Genomic DNA, 17,368 nt, shown 5'->3' on the forward strand with positions numbered 1-17,368 from the left:
TGGGCTAAAGTGAAACCCTACCTTGAAAAATAAAAAATAAAAAAAAGTCTAGGAATAAAACTCTTTAAATTGGGAAATATGCAAAGCCTTAGTTGTAAAACATTTATTCTGAACTGTTAATTACATGAAAGTTTCCCAAAATATTTCTGATAATTTATAATGTTTTCTGTTTCTTAAAAAGTACTTTATATATTTGACTTTATAGGTGCTTCATTTTCTTTGGATATGTTATGCTATAAATTTCTATTAAACATTACTTTCAATTCCATTCAACCTACGGGTTGCATGTGTCCTAAGATAGTTGTGAGTGCAGCCTGACACATTTTACATGACATCATGTCACAGTGTCAAAGGGTCGGACATCCCTGGTAGCTACATTTCAAATTTTGTGTTTTCATTTTATTCAAAGTACTTTATAATTTATTTTGAGATTTTTTTAAATTATTTCAGTAATGTCTTAATTTCTAAGCAATAGAAACTATTCTTGTCATCTTTTTGTTCGTTTCTAGTTCAGTTCCATTATGATCTGAGAACAGATACTTTTATGGTTACTGTTTAAATTTGGGGGGGCTTGTTTTGTTTGCTTGTGGTTCTAGGAATCAAACCCAAGGTCTCACATTTACTTGACCACTGAACCATCCCAGTCCTAAATTCAGTAAGATTTTATAATAAACTCCAGTGTAATTATCTGGGTGAATATTCTCACTATCTTGGAAAAAATTGTGTATCCTGTATTATTAAATGTAAGTTCCTCAACTTTAAAGGTGAACCCTTTCCTTTCTTCCACTCTTTCCCAGTGGTGTGTTGTTTGTAACAAAGGGAACATTTGGACAACTTACATGTGAGTGGCAGTATAGTTTTGATGAATTTACCAAAGAGCCATTCATTGTTCATGGGAGAAGATTGCGCATTGAAGCAAAGGTATGCTAAATTAATTATGATTTCTGAACCAAGGACTGAAGTAATACATTGAAATTGTACTCTACTCTGGAAATCCTTCTTCTTTTATGTTGTTTTGTCTTGGTTTTCCTTTATACCTGCTCTTTTCTTGACAAAGAAAACTAGACCAAGAAAAATGTTACTTTCTATGTAAACAACATCATCCCAGGGTCCTTACTTTATGCTTGCTATCAGGACCACACTTTCCCCATGCACAAAATAGTGAATAGTGCCAGTAGCCTCTGCACTAACACATATGGCTTTCCTAGCTTTTTTAAAAAAAAATTTTCCCTCCTAATGAGAATAGTTCCTCTTATCTCCTTGATTTCTTCCTGCTCTACATACTTTGAGACTTTTGTATTACAAGCATCCTCTTCTTTTTAAATAAAAGAACCTGATTTCTTCCAGAGTCTAAATTTGCATAGATATTTTGAGTTCCATACAGGAATTAATAGGCAGTCTTCTCCCTACTGGGTCCTGTGCATAGCTGTAATGATAAACAGACATCATCCTCCCTTCAGGGGTCTCACTTTCAATCTGTCCCTCAAATGTTTAATATCTGCTCATAGACAACTTATAAATAGTAAAAGGGAGTTAACTAGTAAGAGGAGAATCAATGGGCCCATCCCAGCTTCTTTCATTCTATAATGCATTCTTATTGCATGACTGATTTAAAAAGTCATAAGTACATACATACATGCATGCATATACCCTTATAACACAAGAATATGTATATACTTGCATGTATTTTATTTTTAAGTTGTACTTGGGATTATATAGCCATAATATTAAGAACTATCTGAGGTGTTATTTGAAGAGGAAAAACGGTGATGCTACCCCACACTTATACCTTCCCATCCTCCATGTAACTTTTTATGACCTTAGCAATTGAATTACTATAATCTCTTAAACTCCCATTTAGTGATAAATGAATGTGTTAGAATGTACTTCACTTTTCTGTTTGTCTTGATTCTTGGATACCCTGTCTTAGCTCTTGTCATAACATTTATGATCTAAGTAAGATGGGCACCGTAAGCATAGACTAATAAAATGACATTCTTTATTTATTGCATTTGTACACCAGGATTTTCTTCTTAATGAAATTATATATTCTGTTTATAGGAACGAGTGAAGTCTGTATTCCATGCCAAAGAATTTGGGAAAATAATTAACTTCAAAACTCCAGAGGATGCTAGGGTAAATATAATTAATCTTTTATTTAAAACACATAGGAGCCTTTAAGTAAACTATTTTTTTTTACTTTATTTTTATTTTTTTATTTGAGAGAGAGAGAGAGAAAGAGGCAAAGAGAAGGAGAGAGAGAATGGGTGCACCAGGTCCTCCAGCCACTGCAGAAAACTCCAGATGCATGCACCTCCTTGTACATCTGACTAACGTGGGTCCTGGGGAATAGAACCTGGGTCCTTTGGCTTTGCTGGCAAACGCCTAACTGCTAAGCCATCTTCCTAGCCCCAAGTGAACTATTTTTAAAAGCAGGTAAATTCTATTTAGATTTTGTTTTGAACAATTTTTAGTATATATGGCTATATAGTATGCTCTTCCAACATTTTTCAAGAGGTTCAACATTCCAACTTACTTTTCAAATCAAATTGATCATCTTTCTTTCATGTCCTAGAACTCACAATTCCCGACTTAATCTCAAGTGCTATGATTATTGGCTTGAGCCACCATATCTGTCATGTTCTTCTTTTATCAAATTCTTTGTGTGTGTGTGTGTGTGTTGTATTTGTGTGTCGGTGTTCATTCCTGTGTATAAGTGCATGTATACCATAGAGCGTATGTGGAAGTTAGATGATAACTTTCTGGGATTTGTCCTCACTCCCCACCTTGTTTTGAGTCAAAGTCTCTGGTTCTTATTGTTCACCACTGCATTCACCAGGCCAGCTGGTCCAAAGTAACAAATGAACCATTCATTCTAGTAGTAATGTTTCTGGTTTCTTTACTGCACAGTTACAGTGCCTGTATAAAACAAAGAATCAGAAAACCATTAAGCACAAAGCATCAGAGCCAAACCTATAGTCAAAGACTCTGGGCTTGAATACTGGTTCTTTTCTTTGAGACCTTGAGGGAAGTTAGTTAACCTGTTTCCTTGAGGGGGAAAAAGGTGGGGGTAGGGAATCTTCCATGATCCTGTGGCAAATGGCATTTGGCATGCCTGCAGACCCAGCACTGTTTGGGTAAAGGCAAGGTCTGTCTCCAGCTTGAGCAGAAGACAGGCTCCCTCAGCCTACAACTGCAGCAGTCCCTCAGTGCCTGGGTGGTTTAACCTAGGAAAATACTCCCCCAAGTAGCCCTATGCAAAGATGGTACCTTAGAAGCTGTGTGTTCTCAAAGAAAAGTTTTGCTGACCTCAAACTCATAGTGATCATCCTATCTCTGCCTCCCAAGTGCTAGAATTAAAGGCGTGACCTGACACACCTGGCTCCATTTATGCTTTACACCCTTGAACCTGTGGTGGATTGGGTTTGGCCAGTAATGTCTCCTATTGTCCCAGTGCAGGCTTGACTTTTTGTAAATGGAACAGATCTCTTTTACAACCACATTCTCCTTGTCTACAACTTGTAACTTATTCCTCCTCTGGCCAGACTGTTGTTCAAATCTTCCTGCTCTGCTTGTTCTCCTGATCCTCACTGTAAGTTTGGATAAAAGTAGTCATCAGTAACCGTGCCACAGCATGAATGCTGTGCCATTAAGGAATTTCCACCACCTTTAATCTCAGCTTCCTATAAAGTGTTATTACACAGATAAAATGTAGATGTTTTATTTTTGCTAGAATGTAACACAAACAAAACAACCTCTAGTGCAATTCCCACCACTCTGTTCTCATCTGAATCTCCTGAGCACATGGTCTTTACTGTCCATGTTTTTTTCAACAGTGTAGTCTTCTGAGGTTGCACTAGAATTGTAGTTAAGCACTGCTTTATAGCATTTTGGGCCTTCTCTATCCCACATTTCCAAATTCATACTACAAACTAGTTCCAAAGGATTGAGAACCAAATGGTCAGGAATAGTCACCACGTGCCTCCATTCTTAGTACTACTTTCCTATAATCCTTTTGGTTGCTATGACATAATACCTGGTAGAATCAATGTAAGACAGAAAGGTTATGGCTTCAGTGGTGTCAGTCCATCATGGCAGAAAGAGCCATTCACACCATCACCTCTAAGGAACAGAGCAGGGAGAATCCTGACACTCTGCTGGTTTTCTCCTTAGATTTCACTGGGGCCAGCAGCCCTTGGGATGGTGCTGCCCACATTCAAGGCCAGTCCTCCTCATAGGTTAATCCTTCCATGAAATATTCCCACAGGCATATTCAGAAGAGATGGGTCTCACCAGACTTTTAACTGATTGCAAATCCAGTCAAGTTGACAATGAAAATTAACCATCACACCATTGATGAACCTTTTTCATCCTCCTCCTCTAGTCTCCCATCTTTTCTTACCCACCACTTTGTTCTCAACTTCTAGGATTGACTTTTCCATATTTCCTATGTGAGTCAGACCATGCAGAGCTTGTCTTTCTGTGCCTGAATAAGTATGCTTCATAGTCTCCAGTTCTATCCCTACTGCTGCAAATGATAGGATTTACTTTTTTTGCTGAAGATTATCCCATTGTGATTATGTACCACATTTTCTTTATCCATTCATCAGTTGATGGACACCTTGCTGATTCTCATTTCCTGACTCTAGGATACAATAGTGCTGCAGGAGTGCACATATCCTTTCCACACCTTGATTTCATTTCTTATGCTTATATTTACCCAAAAGTAGGATTGCTAGAACATGTGGTAGATTTTTCCCCCTTTTCCAAAACTTTTTTTATTGACAACTTCTATAATTATACACAATAAAGCATGATAATTCCCTCCCCTCCCACACTTTGCTCTTCATAAATCCACCATCCATCATAACCCCTCCCCCTCTCAATTAGTCTCTCTTATTTTGATGTCATCATCTTTTCCTCCTATTATGAGGTCTTGTGTACATAGTTATCAAGGCCAATTTGTGTCTAGAAGATTGCATTGCAAGAAGTCTTATTCTTCCTTTGGCTCGTAGATTCTTTCCACCACCTTTTTCTACCATGGACCCTGAGCCTTGGAAGGTATGACAGAGATGTTTCAGTGCTGAACACACCTTTGTCACTTCTTCTCAGCACTATGATGCCTTTTGGTCATCCCAGTGGTTACTACCATCTAAAAGAGAATCTTCTGTAACCAAAAGTGAGAGCAACATTAATATATGGGTATGGATGTTAAGAAAAGTACTTATAGGGAAGTTTTGTGTGCATAATATGTGCATTTAGCCAGACAATAGCAGGCGTTAAACCCCTAGGGCTCATGACTTCCCCCCACCATAGGCTTTTGACTAGGTTTTCAGTACCAGGCATGTATTCCATCCCGTGGAGGGGGCCTCCTGTCCCATTTGACAGCAGTTGATTTCCCCCATAACAGACATGCCACTGTTGTGCCAGTTGGGTCATTTGGCCTAGTTGGCCAAACTTAAGGCATGCAGTATCCATTGTTATCACTGCTGATGACTTCTTTCTCCCATAGGGCTGCATGAAGTGTAGCTTTTTCCAGCTTTCTGTCAGCTGATCTACAAGGAGGAGATTTTCAGCTCAGCTCCAGCTTGATTTCTCAGGGATCTTGTAGCCCAAGCATGTGGAGTCTTCATCAGTAGGGTCTTATTTCTGGTGGAAAATCAAGAGCCTTAGCAATATAATGTTTTGGGAGTGTCAGGAACCTCCCTGGCCAACAACTCGCTGGAAGATATCCCATCCCTGGCACTGATATTTTTCTAGTAACAATCTATGACACTATTATCCAAAACAGTAGGTTTCCATACAGCTTATTTGTAACATCTTAAAATTTTATTAACCCTCTCCCCACCCTTTCTTTACTCTCTACCCCTGACCTCAGATTTTTTGTTTCTTTTTGATAGTACTAAGGGTTCAATAAACCCAGGACCTTGTACATGCTAGGAAGGCATTCTTTTCACTTTTTATTTTGAGACAGTCTTACTAATATTTGCCCAGGTTGACTTTAAACTTGTGATCTTCCTCCTGCCTTGATTTCCCAAGTGTTTGGGATTATAAATAAGGCTGTGCGACCATGCCCAATGCTGTCTGTTTTTAATTTTACCTCTGTACAGTTTTCCAAATACCATAGTACTTTACATTTTTGCTACTAGTATGAAATGTCCTCTTTCTCTACATCTTTACCAGAACTTCTTATCATTAGCCTTTTTCATAATAGTCGTGATTGCCAGAGTAAGATATTATTTCACTGTGTAGTGGATTTACATTCCCCTGATGGTATACACCTTTTCAAGTACTTTTTAGTCATTTGTATGCCTTCTTTTAAGAAATATTTTTTTAATCTTTTGTTTTTTATTACTTATTTTTTTGATAGAGAGAGAGTGAGAATATGGGTGTGCCAGGGCCTCCAGCTGCTACAAACAAACTCCAGGCTCATGTACTACCTTGTGCTTCTGGCTGACGTGGGTCCTGGAGAATTAAACCTGAATCCTTTGGCTTTGCAAGCAAGCGCCTTAACTGCTAAGCTATCTCTCCAGCCCAAGAAATATCTTTTTAAATCTATTTCCCTTTTCTGTTGTGTGTTTGTGTATATATGATGTGTATGCTATATGTGTGTGTTTGCAGGCACATACACATCATACTGCGTTGTGGAGGTCACAGGATAGTTTTCATGTGTCAGTCCTTGCCTTCCACAACATTTGAGGCAGGGAGGGTCTCTGGTTTTGTTCTCATCATCATCATTCATTACTAAGCTTGCCAGGGTCACTGGTCCTGAGCTCTTCACCTCCCAGCTGCAGCTAGCTATCAGTGTGTTGGGATTCCAGAAGCCCACCACCACTTCCAGTGTTCATGTGGGGCTTAGGGATCTGAACTTGGGCTCTGGCATGAGCAGTGAGCACTTTGTTCACTGAGCCATCTCCCTAGCCTTTGCCCAACTTTTTTTATTAACAACTTCCATACTTACAGACAATAAACCATGATAATTCCCTCCCCTCCCCCACTTTCCCCTTCACAAATCTACTCTCCATCATATCCTCTCCCTCTCTCCATTAGTCTCTTTTATTTTGATGTCATCATCTTTTCCTCCTATTATGAGGGTCTTGTGAAGGTAGTATTTCATACGCACTGCGAGGTTATGGATATCCAGGGCAATTTCTGTCTGGACTATTGCATTGTGAGCAGTCCTACCCATCCTTTGGCTCTTACATTCTTTCTGCCACCTCTTCTGCAATGGATCCTGAACCTTGGAGGATATGATAGAGATGTTTAGTGCTGAACACTCCTCCATCACTTCTCAGTACTATGGCGCCTTTTGGGTCTATCCCAGTGGTCGCCACCGTCTGAAAAGAGAAGCTTCTCTAACCAGAAGTGAGAGTCATGTTAACATATTGGCGTGATCTGCCACCTGAGCTTAGAGGAAGGCTGGTAGTTCTAGGCAGTCCCTCGGAAAACTTAGTTCCATTGGCTCAGCAAACACACACTGGCCTGGGAGTGTGGGTCATACATACAGTGTTTTACTAGTAATGGGTTTCACTGTTACATGCTTAGTACTGTGTTCCAAATGTAAGGCTTGGGCTTAATTCATTCTCCCTCCCCTACATGGGCAGCATCTCTCCATCTGGCTGACTTGCTTGGAGTTGGGGCAAAAGGTGGCATGGACAACTCTTCTCTTCCTTCTTTAGTGCTTGTTTTTTCTTATACTAAAAGCAGGAACTGTGGTCTCTCATCTGATTTCTTGTGAAGGCAGTTTGCCACATGACCAGCGTTCAACTTGGTGTGCCGCTGGGGAGACAGTCACCAGAGGACCTGGCTTCTAACATGTGTTATAATGGGTATCCCTGCACTGGCTCCATAGCTCTACCCATCATGAAGGACTTGCAGTAGTTGACTTCCTACCGAGAGAAAAGTTTATATTTCCAAGTCCTTATAGAACAGAAATTTCATTATGAGAGCATCAAAACTGTCCAAGGATATTGCTGTGTCACTACCCACTGCATGACTATGTGTAGTTGTTCCTGCTCAACAGAATCATGGAGGTTATCATACAAAATTGACACAAGTTGGAAGGAATTTTTGCATAAATAAATTTCAGATTCCACCAGGTTTTAATTCTAGTTGCTGAATGACCCCTTTCTGACAAGATCACTTATCTCATTGTGAAGATGAGCCCTGAGAGCAGTGCCATTTTGCTATTAGGTCAAGCCCAGGAACATTGTCCCTGTGCCATCTGGGCTGTTGTAGTGATCCCTCTGGCAATGTGAGTTTTAAAAACATACATACTATTTATTTATGTGTGAGAGAGAGAGTATGAACACACCAGGGCCCCCTGCCATTGCAAACTCTTTCCTGATACCTGTGCCATTTTGCACACCTGGCTTTACATGGGTATTAGGGAATTGAACTGAGGGCATCAGGCTTTGCAAGCAAATACCTTGAATTGCTGAGCCATATCTCCAGCCCCTGCAGTGTGAAATTTAAGTGTTGGCCATCAGTGTATACTTAAATAAACTGAAAAGCTGGCTTCTGGATTTCCATTCATTATATTTTGTGTCATCACAGGTTCATTGAAGTAAGTAAATATTGTTTTGTTTCCCCCTAACAGTGGATCCTTACAAAGCTGGAAGAAGCAAGAGAACCTTCTCCGAGCCTCTGAGGAAAAACACTGCCTTAAGGCCTAGTGATCCGTTAGTATAGTTTCTGCACTGTACCTTGTTACATCTGTAAAGGAAACATATCACAGAAATAATTTCAAGGATCCTGTGGCTTCAATGCTTTTATAACAATAGACTCAGGTGAAATTGCTATGTGAATGTGACTAAAGTACTTCATGTCTTCAGATTCCTAAGTAGAATCATGCATCCTGGTTTATGAAAAGAAGAAATATTTATTCCAGGTTATTTTCTGCAGTGATGGAGAGATTGGGCATAGTCTCCATATGGAACAAAATTAAATGTTCCCTGTTAACATTTGAAACGTCTATCATGTTTTCTTCAGACTCCTTAAGTGGTGGGTGACTAATCTAGTCACACATTGCCGCAGTAGTATCAGAACCTTGGTGGTTATTTCTTCAGAATCATGATGTTCTTTTTACAAATAAATATTTTGGTATTTTTCTTTTTTAAGTAAATTATAGGTGTGGATTATACTTAAAAATGATAGCATGATTATGACAGTATTTTTTGAGATTAGGAATAGATTGAATAATAACCCTTTTAGGCCCAGCCTTAAGAAACACTTAAAAATAAATAAATAAGAGGAATATCATGCCCTAAAAGGTAAAGTCCTTCCCAGAACTTTAGAGCCTTAGAAATACTTCCTCTGGTCAACCACATAGGTTTACCCTGTTCATGTTTTTAAAGACTGTTGTTTTCAAAGTAAAATCCCCAAAGCCTTAACAATACCTACTGACTGTTCACTGGTAACAAGAAATATAATGTCCAACATTTGAAAAACAATAAGTGATGCTATAGAATATTTAACCCCTCACATTTGTATATTTGTGTACCCTAAAGTCTAGCTGATATTCTATAGTACTAGCCAGATTAAAAGTTTCTGGCTTGCTTTTTCTATAATTACTAAAGTGAGAATCACTTAAATATACCAGGCCGCTCACCACAAAAATTCTGGGCTTTCTTCACATTAGTCAAAAATAATGTTACAGTGTTATAGGTTTAGGGTTTTTTTCCATAATATTGTCTCCTTAACATTAATGGACTATTTAAATTAAAAGTAAATGAATGTATGATTGTGAACTATGAACAGAATATCTTAATCTATTATTTAAAAACACACAGTATTTGATGTATATTGTCTCTACTATTGAACTGTTGCAAACTGTTTCTGGGATTGCAGATTCTGTATGGTCAATTGCTTTGAAATTCTCAGGCTCATCAAATCCTCGCTTTGTTATAAAAGCTGAAATAAACAACATGCCAGACTGTAATTGCATTTCTTGCTGACCAAACCCTACTAAGTACTACTGATTTCTTTCGGAATGCAGCAATCATTCTCTTGTTTCTCCCAGAATGCTTTCTCTGCTAAACATAAATTGAATCAAAAGATAACAAATTTCAAACTCCATGATAGCAGGTATCCCCAACGTGACATTGGTTAAGGGTAAGGTATTTATTTTCTCTGTTGGTGACCTCCTCCAATTCTGAACACATCACTATTAAACCTAGGAGTCAAGGTTTAAAAAAATAAAACGTGAAAGTTTCTCAGTGCTGAGTTTCTGTAGTATCCTGTGGTGGTCGGTAGTCAAAGGCTAGTGTTAGTTGATTCTTCAGGCTATGCCAAGGGTATCCCTTGCATAGGCCCCAGTATTAAAAATACTGAGGCGAAGTACTAAAAGTATGTGCCACATCCACTTAATGTGGAAGTAGCTGTCTAGAACTGGCTAGACACCTACCTGTGCTCCAAGCCCTCACCTTTTTATCTTTTCTGAAGATCAACTGAAATTCTCAGTTTTTCAAATTATGTATCTTAACCAATTAGTGAGTCACAAATCAACTTAATAGCTAAAGACCAGCAGATTTTTAAAAAGGAACAGAAAAGAACATATGAAAATGTTAAACATTATTTCCATTTAACACAGCACTATATGTGCCAAGACACAGCATGACATCAGATTCTGGAGCAGGAGACACACACTTGGGAGCCATCAGAATGTGAGCTCAGTCTACTGTAGAGTGAGAAGATATGATCACTCTGGTTCTGGAGAAGAAGATAGTTTTTCCTCTGCTGGTGGGCAGCAGATGACCGAATATGATTTATGTCTTCATAGACATAGAAAATGAGATCTGAAGCCATAGAGGCATTGTGGCATATGCCTTTAATCCCAGCATTCAGGAGCCAGAGGTAGGAGGATCATTATGATTTTGAGGACCTAAGACTACATAGTGAATTCCAGGTTAACCTGGGCTAGAGTGAGACCCTACCTTGAAAAAAGAGAGAGAGAGAAATCTACAAATGGCATCCAGAAAAGACCACAGACTATTGTTTAGCCTCCTGCTGTGCACTTTGTGAGCATTTTGCTAGAAGGAGCAGATGCTTTCCTGTTGAATTATGCCATCTACCTTCTGACTGATTCACACATATGTAGGAAAGACCCTAAATGATAGGAATGTTCTTGTAGAACCAAAAGGTTTATTTGCTAAGGGTAATATAAGTATCAGTTCATTTTAACGGAAAACAGTGGCTTCCCTTGTCTTATAAGACCCAAGTAGAAAATGAAGATAACTTGCATTCATTATGCCAGATTCAATCTGAGTTTCTTTGGTGCTACATAGAATCACATATCACTTCTTTACTCTTAAAATGGAGCCATGTACTCCCTGCCAAATCCTTTGAAATATGCTTTTGAGCTTCTGTACCTTATTAGTAATACTAATCTAATCACGGTAACATAGATCAGTTAAAATGTTATACTTGTAAGCTCTATTTGCATTACTGGCCAGTATACCTATTGGTGCAACTTTTTCACCACAATTGTTTCTACCACCGTTGGTCTGCAGCTCTGGTTTCAGGACTATCCTAAAAAGCATTACCTTGCAACATAAGAGGGGGCTGTGTCCATCTCTGTTATAAACCTCGTTCATGCTTCTCTGGTTAAAATTTTCTTCCACTTTATTTCCTTTGTAAAGTAAGTTATTCCATGTCACTGAGCAAACATTTGGCATTAGGAAACTTTAGGATTATGGATTCATTCTAGATTTTTTAAACCATTCTGGCATTATTTAGAAAGGAAAACTAGGGTTACCCAAAGAGTTACTCACAAAATATATGTATAACTTCAGATCTTAAATATTCATATGAGTATTTTTATTAGTTCTTTACACAAATATAAATTGGAGCTATAGTTTAACAGCTACTGTGGTCAGTATCAGAGACTACCTTGATTTAAAATCTGTGTCACTGATCTTCATTTCCTATTGCTCTGATATCCTAATGTGTCCTTCTGGTAGGATCTTGCAACAAGGACCCTCATGAGACTGGTATAATAAGAATGTCTAATAATTGAAAGTGTAGCTACAATAGTTAACATTGATGCTGTACCATCTATCGCCAATATTTGATGGTTGTCCAAAAGCTTCCGATTCTTGTGCTGAAAACATTTGGATCACAATATAGCACATATTATATTATAAGAGTCTCAGTATCACCCCCACCAACAAGATAGACTGTCATAGAATTTTTTAAATTATCATCTTTGTATATAACTGCATTATGCTTAATGACGTTTTCAGGAAAGGTGCATTTAAAAAACACTTGCTAGTTTTTTATTATACAGTTTCATATTTAAGAAATGTTCAGACTCAGTAATTTTATGTTGACCAAATGGCCTGCACTTCTTTAAAATATTTATTATTGGATGAAAATATGATTGATTATGATAGCTTCTTAAAATATTTATCTGTCATTGTGATATGTCCTTCCTCATCTCTTGTAATGTGAACTTGGCCTAGTTGACTGTTGAACACTGCCTTAGTTTTGTGTATTTTGATAAAACAGTCTATGCATACTTTTGCGGTAAGTTTATAAATACACTTACAGTTTCTCTTGAAAATGACCTTTGCCTTTTTCTTCCTAAAAATTAGTTTGGTTATGCTCACTAATGACTTTTCTCTGAATAATACTTATTGGTAGATTTAGATTGCATGCTAACATCACTGTCTATATTAACCATGAATATCTTAATAAATTGAGTCCAATCAGGCTTTCTCGTCTTGGTTCTGTTTTTGTTATTAGTTATTGGTTAGAAGTAGAATCACTACCACTCACCTCCCTTTCCTGTCTCAGCTCTACTATCCGTGGGGCCTCAGTAAAGGTTTGCCTCTCCCAGGAGCTCAAAGTCCTGATTTTCAGTCTCAGAAGACAGCATGGTGGCACAGCAGGTCACTACTGACTATAAGCCTCAGGGATAATGACAGGACTTTTGTATTATTTTTATTTTTACTGGGTGTGCCAAGTCCTCCAGCTGCTTCAGACAGACTCCAGATCACGCTCTACTTCGTGCCTCTGACTTTACATGGGTAGTGGGAAATCAAACCCAGGTTGTTAGGCTTTGCAGGCAAGAGCCTTAACTGCTGAGCCATATCTCCAGCAGCAGTAACTGGAGAGCTCTTAACCCCCAACACTGATTTTCAACCTCAGTGAACTTCAGAGGGTGGCTTTTCTCATTAAGGGATAAGGGAGGATTTTCTACAAGCAGAATTACTACTGGCAGAAGTGGTTAACTTACCTCTGATGTGGAGAGTTCAGCCTTTCCATGACTTACAAAAGTACTTGTTACCACCCATTGAATGAGGTTTTCCCTCCTGCCCTGAAGGCCATCATTTTACTGTATGCCTTGTCAGCCAAAGCTAAGTCCACAGTAACTGAATACTAGGAAGTGGTTGGAACAAAAGACAAAATTCCATATTGTTTAATTTTCTTTATTCTAATTCTGTTAAGTTCTTTTCATGTTAGTTGGCCAATGAGACCCAGTTTATAATCTTTAGTCCTGTAGTGTTTGATGGGCTGGGAATTGGGAGCTCACAAAGGGTATTTGGCTTCATTGTTATATTTTTTAATATTTCAAAGAGATACTCCTCCATCTCTGTTCTATACAGAATTGTCTTGGCTGCTCCCTTTGTTTCAAACAATGTTTAACATCTGTTTATCCAATTCACATCTTAGGTAAAAATTAGTTTTTAAGATTTAGTGCTGCTCTGGTAATACAGTTTCAGTCTTTTCCAGCATCAGTGTATTCCAGGTGGTAGCAAAGCTGACTCTGCAATCATTGATTGAAAGACTTAGGGCAGAGCCTTCAGAACATGGACATGTGGTTCCCTAGCATGTGATCAACCTGGCAGCATTTTGTACAGACTTCTCCCAGTGGCGTGGCTGATAGAGCTGTACTTTGCTATTGCCCATTTCGAGAGTACTGAACAAACGATTAGCTTGAGGAAGGATCAGAATTCAAATACCCTTTCTACTGAACATGTGTCACTGTCTCACTATCATAAAGCCAAACCATTTTAAGTCATTTGAAGATTGGTAATAGACACAACATACTTATGTCCCTAAGTGCATGTGTGCCTCCAAGTAAAAAGAAACAAAGCCATAAAGGCCTTTAGTCCAGAGCATTCTGCCTCCCAGAGGATTAGGCATTGGTTCACCATGCCAGCTACTAAGGAGACCCTCGCATAATGTGGTGAATGCAGACTTACGTCAAGGGGAAGAAACAGGAAAACAGCTTCTGATTACTGTTAAGAATGGAACCGTCAGTCATATGCCCTGAGAAATGCAAGGGAACCAGTGCTAGTGGCAGAGCAGTGATTTATGTCCTCAGAAAGGTACAACACAGTTCAACGCAGTAGATCAGTAGTGACCATCGAACTTTGACAAAGACTACATTTGTTAAGTGGTTTTTTTTACTTTTATCCATTTATAAGTTTATAAGACTTTCCCATCTGCATTAGAATAATGTATATACACATTTTCACCTATAACATATATATATATATATATATATATATATATATATATATATATAGATATATATATATATAAAATCTAGATCCCATTTATCATATTTCAGCTTTGGCTTCATGGTGACCAAACTGTGGCAAAACTAAATTAGGTTATGGAGATATTCATTAAGTGGGCTTTGAAAGTTGACATGAAAAGAGCCAACTTTTCAACTTTAAGGAAACCCTTGGAAACACATTAGCATTAAGGGAAGGAAAAGCCATGGATACTAGAAATGTCTCTAAGCTTTAATAAAAAGCATCAAATTCATTAACATTCCTTTCTCAAAGTCACCTAAATTAATCCTAGAGGTTTGAAGGCATGATTATAAATTAATGAACCCCATGTTATGTGATTTTTTTAATGCTTTAACACACAAAATCTAATTTAAAAAATCACAGTAGCTTTTTTAAATTCTATAAAACACCTAATTTTAAAAACATAGTTAAAAAGAAAAGAAAAACAAGTAAAGAACTGAAAAATAACTTGGAATTAAAGACAAAGGTTTGGTAAACTCAAACATCTTTCAAATTTCATTACCCATCTCTGTCCCTGTGGTCTATATGTGGTCTCCTTAATGCCAGTCACAGGGCCTAGTCCCAGGTGATGTCAGACACTTGCAAATGAAATGAGTAGCTTGCACACAGATGTCTTCTGTGATAGAGAAGGAGTGGACAGCAGCTTTCACACCAGGTTGAATTCCCGTAGGTTCAGCTGTAGAATTGTGTCTTTGACAGCCGCAAACACAAAGCGGATATTCTCTGTGTCGGTGGCACATGTGAAATGGGAATAGATGACTTTCTCTTTGTCAGGATTCTGGTCTTGATACAGCTTCAGGATGAAGTCTCTGGCAGCTTTGACATCCTGCTTTGGTCCTGGTCACATGTGCAATTAGAGGAGTAAAGAAAGAGAAATTCACCACCGTGTCCTCCCCAGAACCACTTTTAATAAACTTGTTTTTTATTTGGGATCCTTCTTGGATCAATCTGGCTTTATTTCGAAGGAACAGTTTACCTGGATTATTACTACATTTCATTATAAATCCATAAAATAGTCTTTGAAAGTGTCCACTGGTATCTAAAATTGTATTGTAAGGTGACTGCTCTAAAAATAGTGGCCCAATTTTGTTTTCTGATCTGGACCACTTTGGAAGAGAATAATTATTAACTTGTACAGGCAGACCGCTGTGGGCTAGAAAAGAACAGGAGAGTGGAAGCTAACATGTTAGATTGGTTTTGAAGCGTGGGAAGAAGGTCTGAATTTTGCTATCAGAGTGGTTAATAAAAGGAAAAGAGTGGCTGGAGAGATGGCTTAGTGGTTAAGATGTATGTCTGCAAAGCTTAATGACCTAGCTCAATTCCTTAGTACCCACGTAAAGCCAGATGGCACAGGGCAATGCATGCATCTGGGGTTCATTTGCAGTGGCTAGATGGCCTGGCAGGCCCATTCTCTCCCTCCCTCCCTTCTCTTCCTCTTTCTCTGCTTGCAAATAAATAAATTTAAATAAAAAATATTTTTAAAAAGAGTTCTGAAACACTAACTCTGCAAATATCAACATCAAATAGTTATCTGGTGGCCTGTACCAAAGCAATTAGCAACAGGGTAAAAACTCTTGAGTCTTGAATAGGCTGTGTCCATGAAGAAGGAGCTTCAGCACCTGCCTATGTCTTGGGAGTGCTGACAGTGGGCACAGCCTCCTAAGGAACTGAAAGGGAAACAAGCTAGGTAAGTGTACAGATGAGACTGCCCAGCAAAATGACATCCAAGCTGCCTAGATAGCAGAAAGACAGTGGCGTACCAATGCAGCCCTAATGGGTACAGCAGAGCCAGAAAGGTGGGGAGGGGAAGGAAGGAGAGGAGAAGAAAGGGAAGCCTCAGCTGGGTCCTGACAAGCTGAATAGTACAAGACAGAGAAGTTGACAAGTGTATTCCAAACATGGCAGACAGAGAAGTTGACAAGTGTATTCCAAACATGGCAGAGCACATGCTGAGACAAAGGCAAGCATGTAAGAGCTGTGACTCTACGTTGGGGGAGATGCAGCAAGCCGTGCTGAGGCTGTGGGACTGATGGTAGGGATGTGGGCAAGATCAACTTGGAAGCACTGTCACCAACATGAACACTTACCAGTGTATTCTGGGAAGTAGCTGATGAGATGAGAGTACATGATTTTCTCTTCCAAAAGATCCTTTTTGTTTAAGAACAAAATCACAGATGAGTTTAGAAACCACGGGTAGGTGATGATGGTCTTGAACAAGGCTTTGCTCTCTTCCATTCGGTTCTAAGTGAAAAATACAGGACTTGGGGTAAACAAAGAAAAGCAACAACATGCCACATGGCTAGCTCAGCCATGTCCTCTCCCCACCGGGCCACTGTTCTTGCAGATGCCGCTGAGTGCATGGATGGGCCTGCTGGCCACTAGACCTCCTGTTTCTCTTTGTCCCTTTTGCCTTTCATTAATGAGCACCCCAACTCTTCCTGTCCATAATTAACATGTAAAGAAGCAAAGGCTTTTATGTGGCTTTGATCTGAAAGTTTATGTTCACATTTGGAAAGTCTTCTGTGTCCTGTAACTGTTGTGATTAACACCCGAGATGCCACTTCAATTGGGTGTGGGCTTCCACACTGTGCCTTAGAAGGCTTTTCTAGACCCTTGTCAGAAGGGAATGTGAGCTATACTACCCCAACCCTGTGCCACGCTATGCAAGTGGGACACAATCCCAATTTAGTAGATGAGCATAGTGTTCAGAAAATTTAAATGACTTTCCTAAGTCCACATAATAGTGATACCTAGTGACAATTATGTGTATAGACATGATTTCTAGACATAAATATTAAATGCTTTCAAACTTGGAGTAGATA

At 38.8% G+C, this 17,368-nt stretch overlaps 2 protein-coding genes across 6 annotated transcripts in view; one reads left to right on the top strand and one right to left on the bottom strand.

The window, feature by feature from the left end:
• Window positions 1–9,940, top strand: part of Vps13a (vacuolar protein sorting 13 homolog A) — a 203,548-nt gene extending 193,608 nt beyond the window's left edge. For all 3 annotated transcript variants that reach the window (XM_045155616.1, XM_045155629.1, XM_045155618.1), the window contains 3 exons: window positions 798–921; window positions 2,062–2,136; window positions 8,600–9,940. In XM_045155616.1, the coding sequence (XP_045011551.1) occupies window positions 798–921; window positions 2,062–2,136; window positions 8,600–8,650 (250 nt within the window). In that variant the 3' untranslated portion in view covers window positions 8,651–9,940. The remainder of the gene's footprint in view (window positions 1–797; window positions 922–2,061; window positions 2,137–8,599) is intronic.
• Window positions 5,601–17,368, bottom strand: part of Gna14 (G protein subunit alpha 14) — a 235,370-nt gene continuing 223,602 nt past the window's right edge. For 2 of the 3 annotated variants that reach the window (XM_004653091.2, XM_045155638.1), the window contains exons 6-7: window positions 16,634–16,787; window positions 14,563–15,383 (exon numbers count right to left, since the gene is read on the bottom strand). In XM_004653091.2, coding sequence (XP_004653148.1) covers window positions 15,193–15,383; window positions 16,634–16,787 — 345 coding nt within the window. In that variant the 3' untranslated portion in view covers window positions 14,563–15,192. Of the gene's footprint in view, window positions 5,650–14,562; window positions 15,384–16,633; window positions 16,788–17,368 lie in introns of those variants that run through there. The other variant, XR_006638196.1, reaches the window with a different exon arrangement.

Source organism: Jaculus jaculus, chromosome 1, assembly GCF_020740685.1.
Source record: "Jaculus jaculus isolate mJacJac1 chromosome 1, mJacJac1.mat.Y.cur, whole genome shotgun sequence".
Lineage (NCBI taxonomy): Eukaryota > Metazoa > Chordata > Mammalia > Rodentia > Dipodidae > Jaculus > Jaculus jaculus.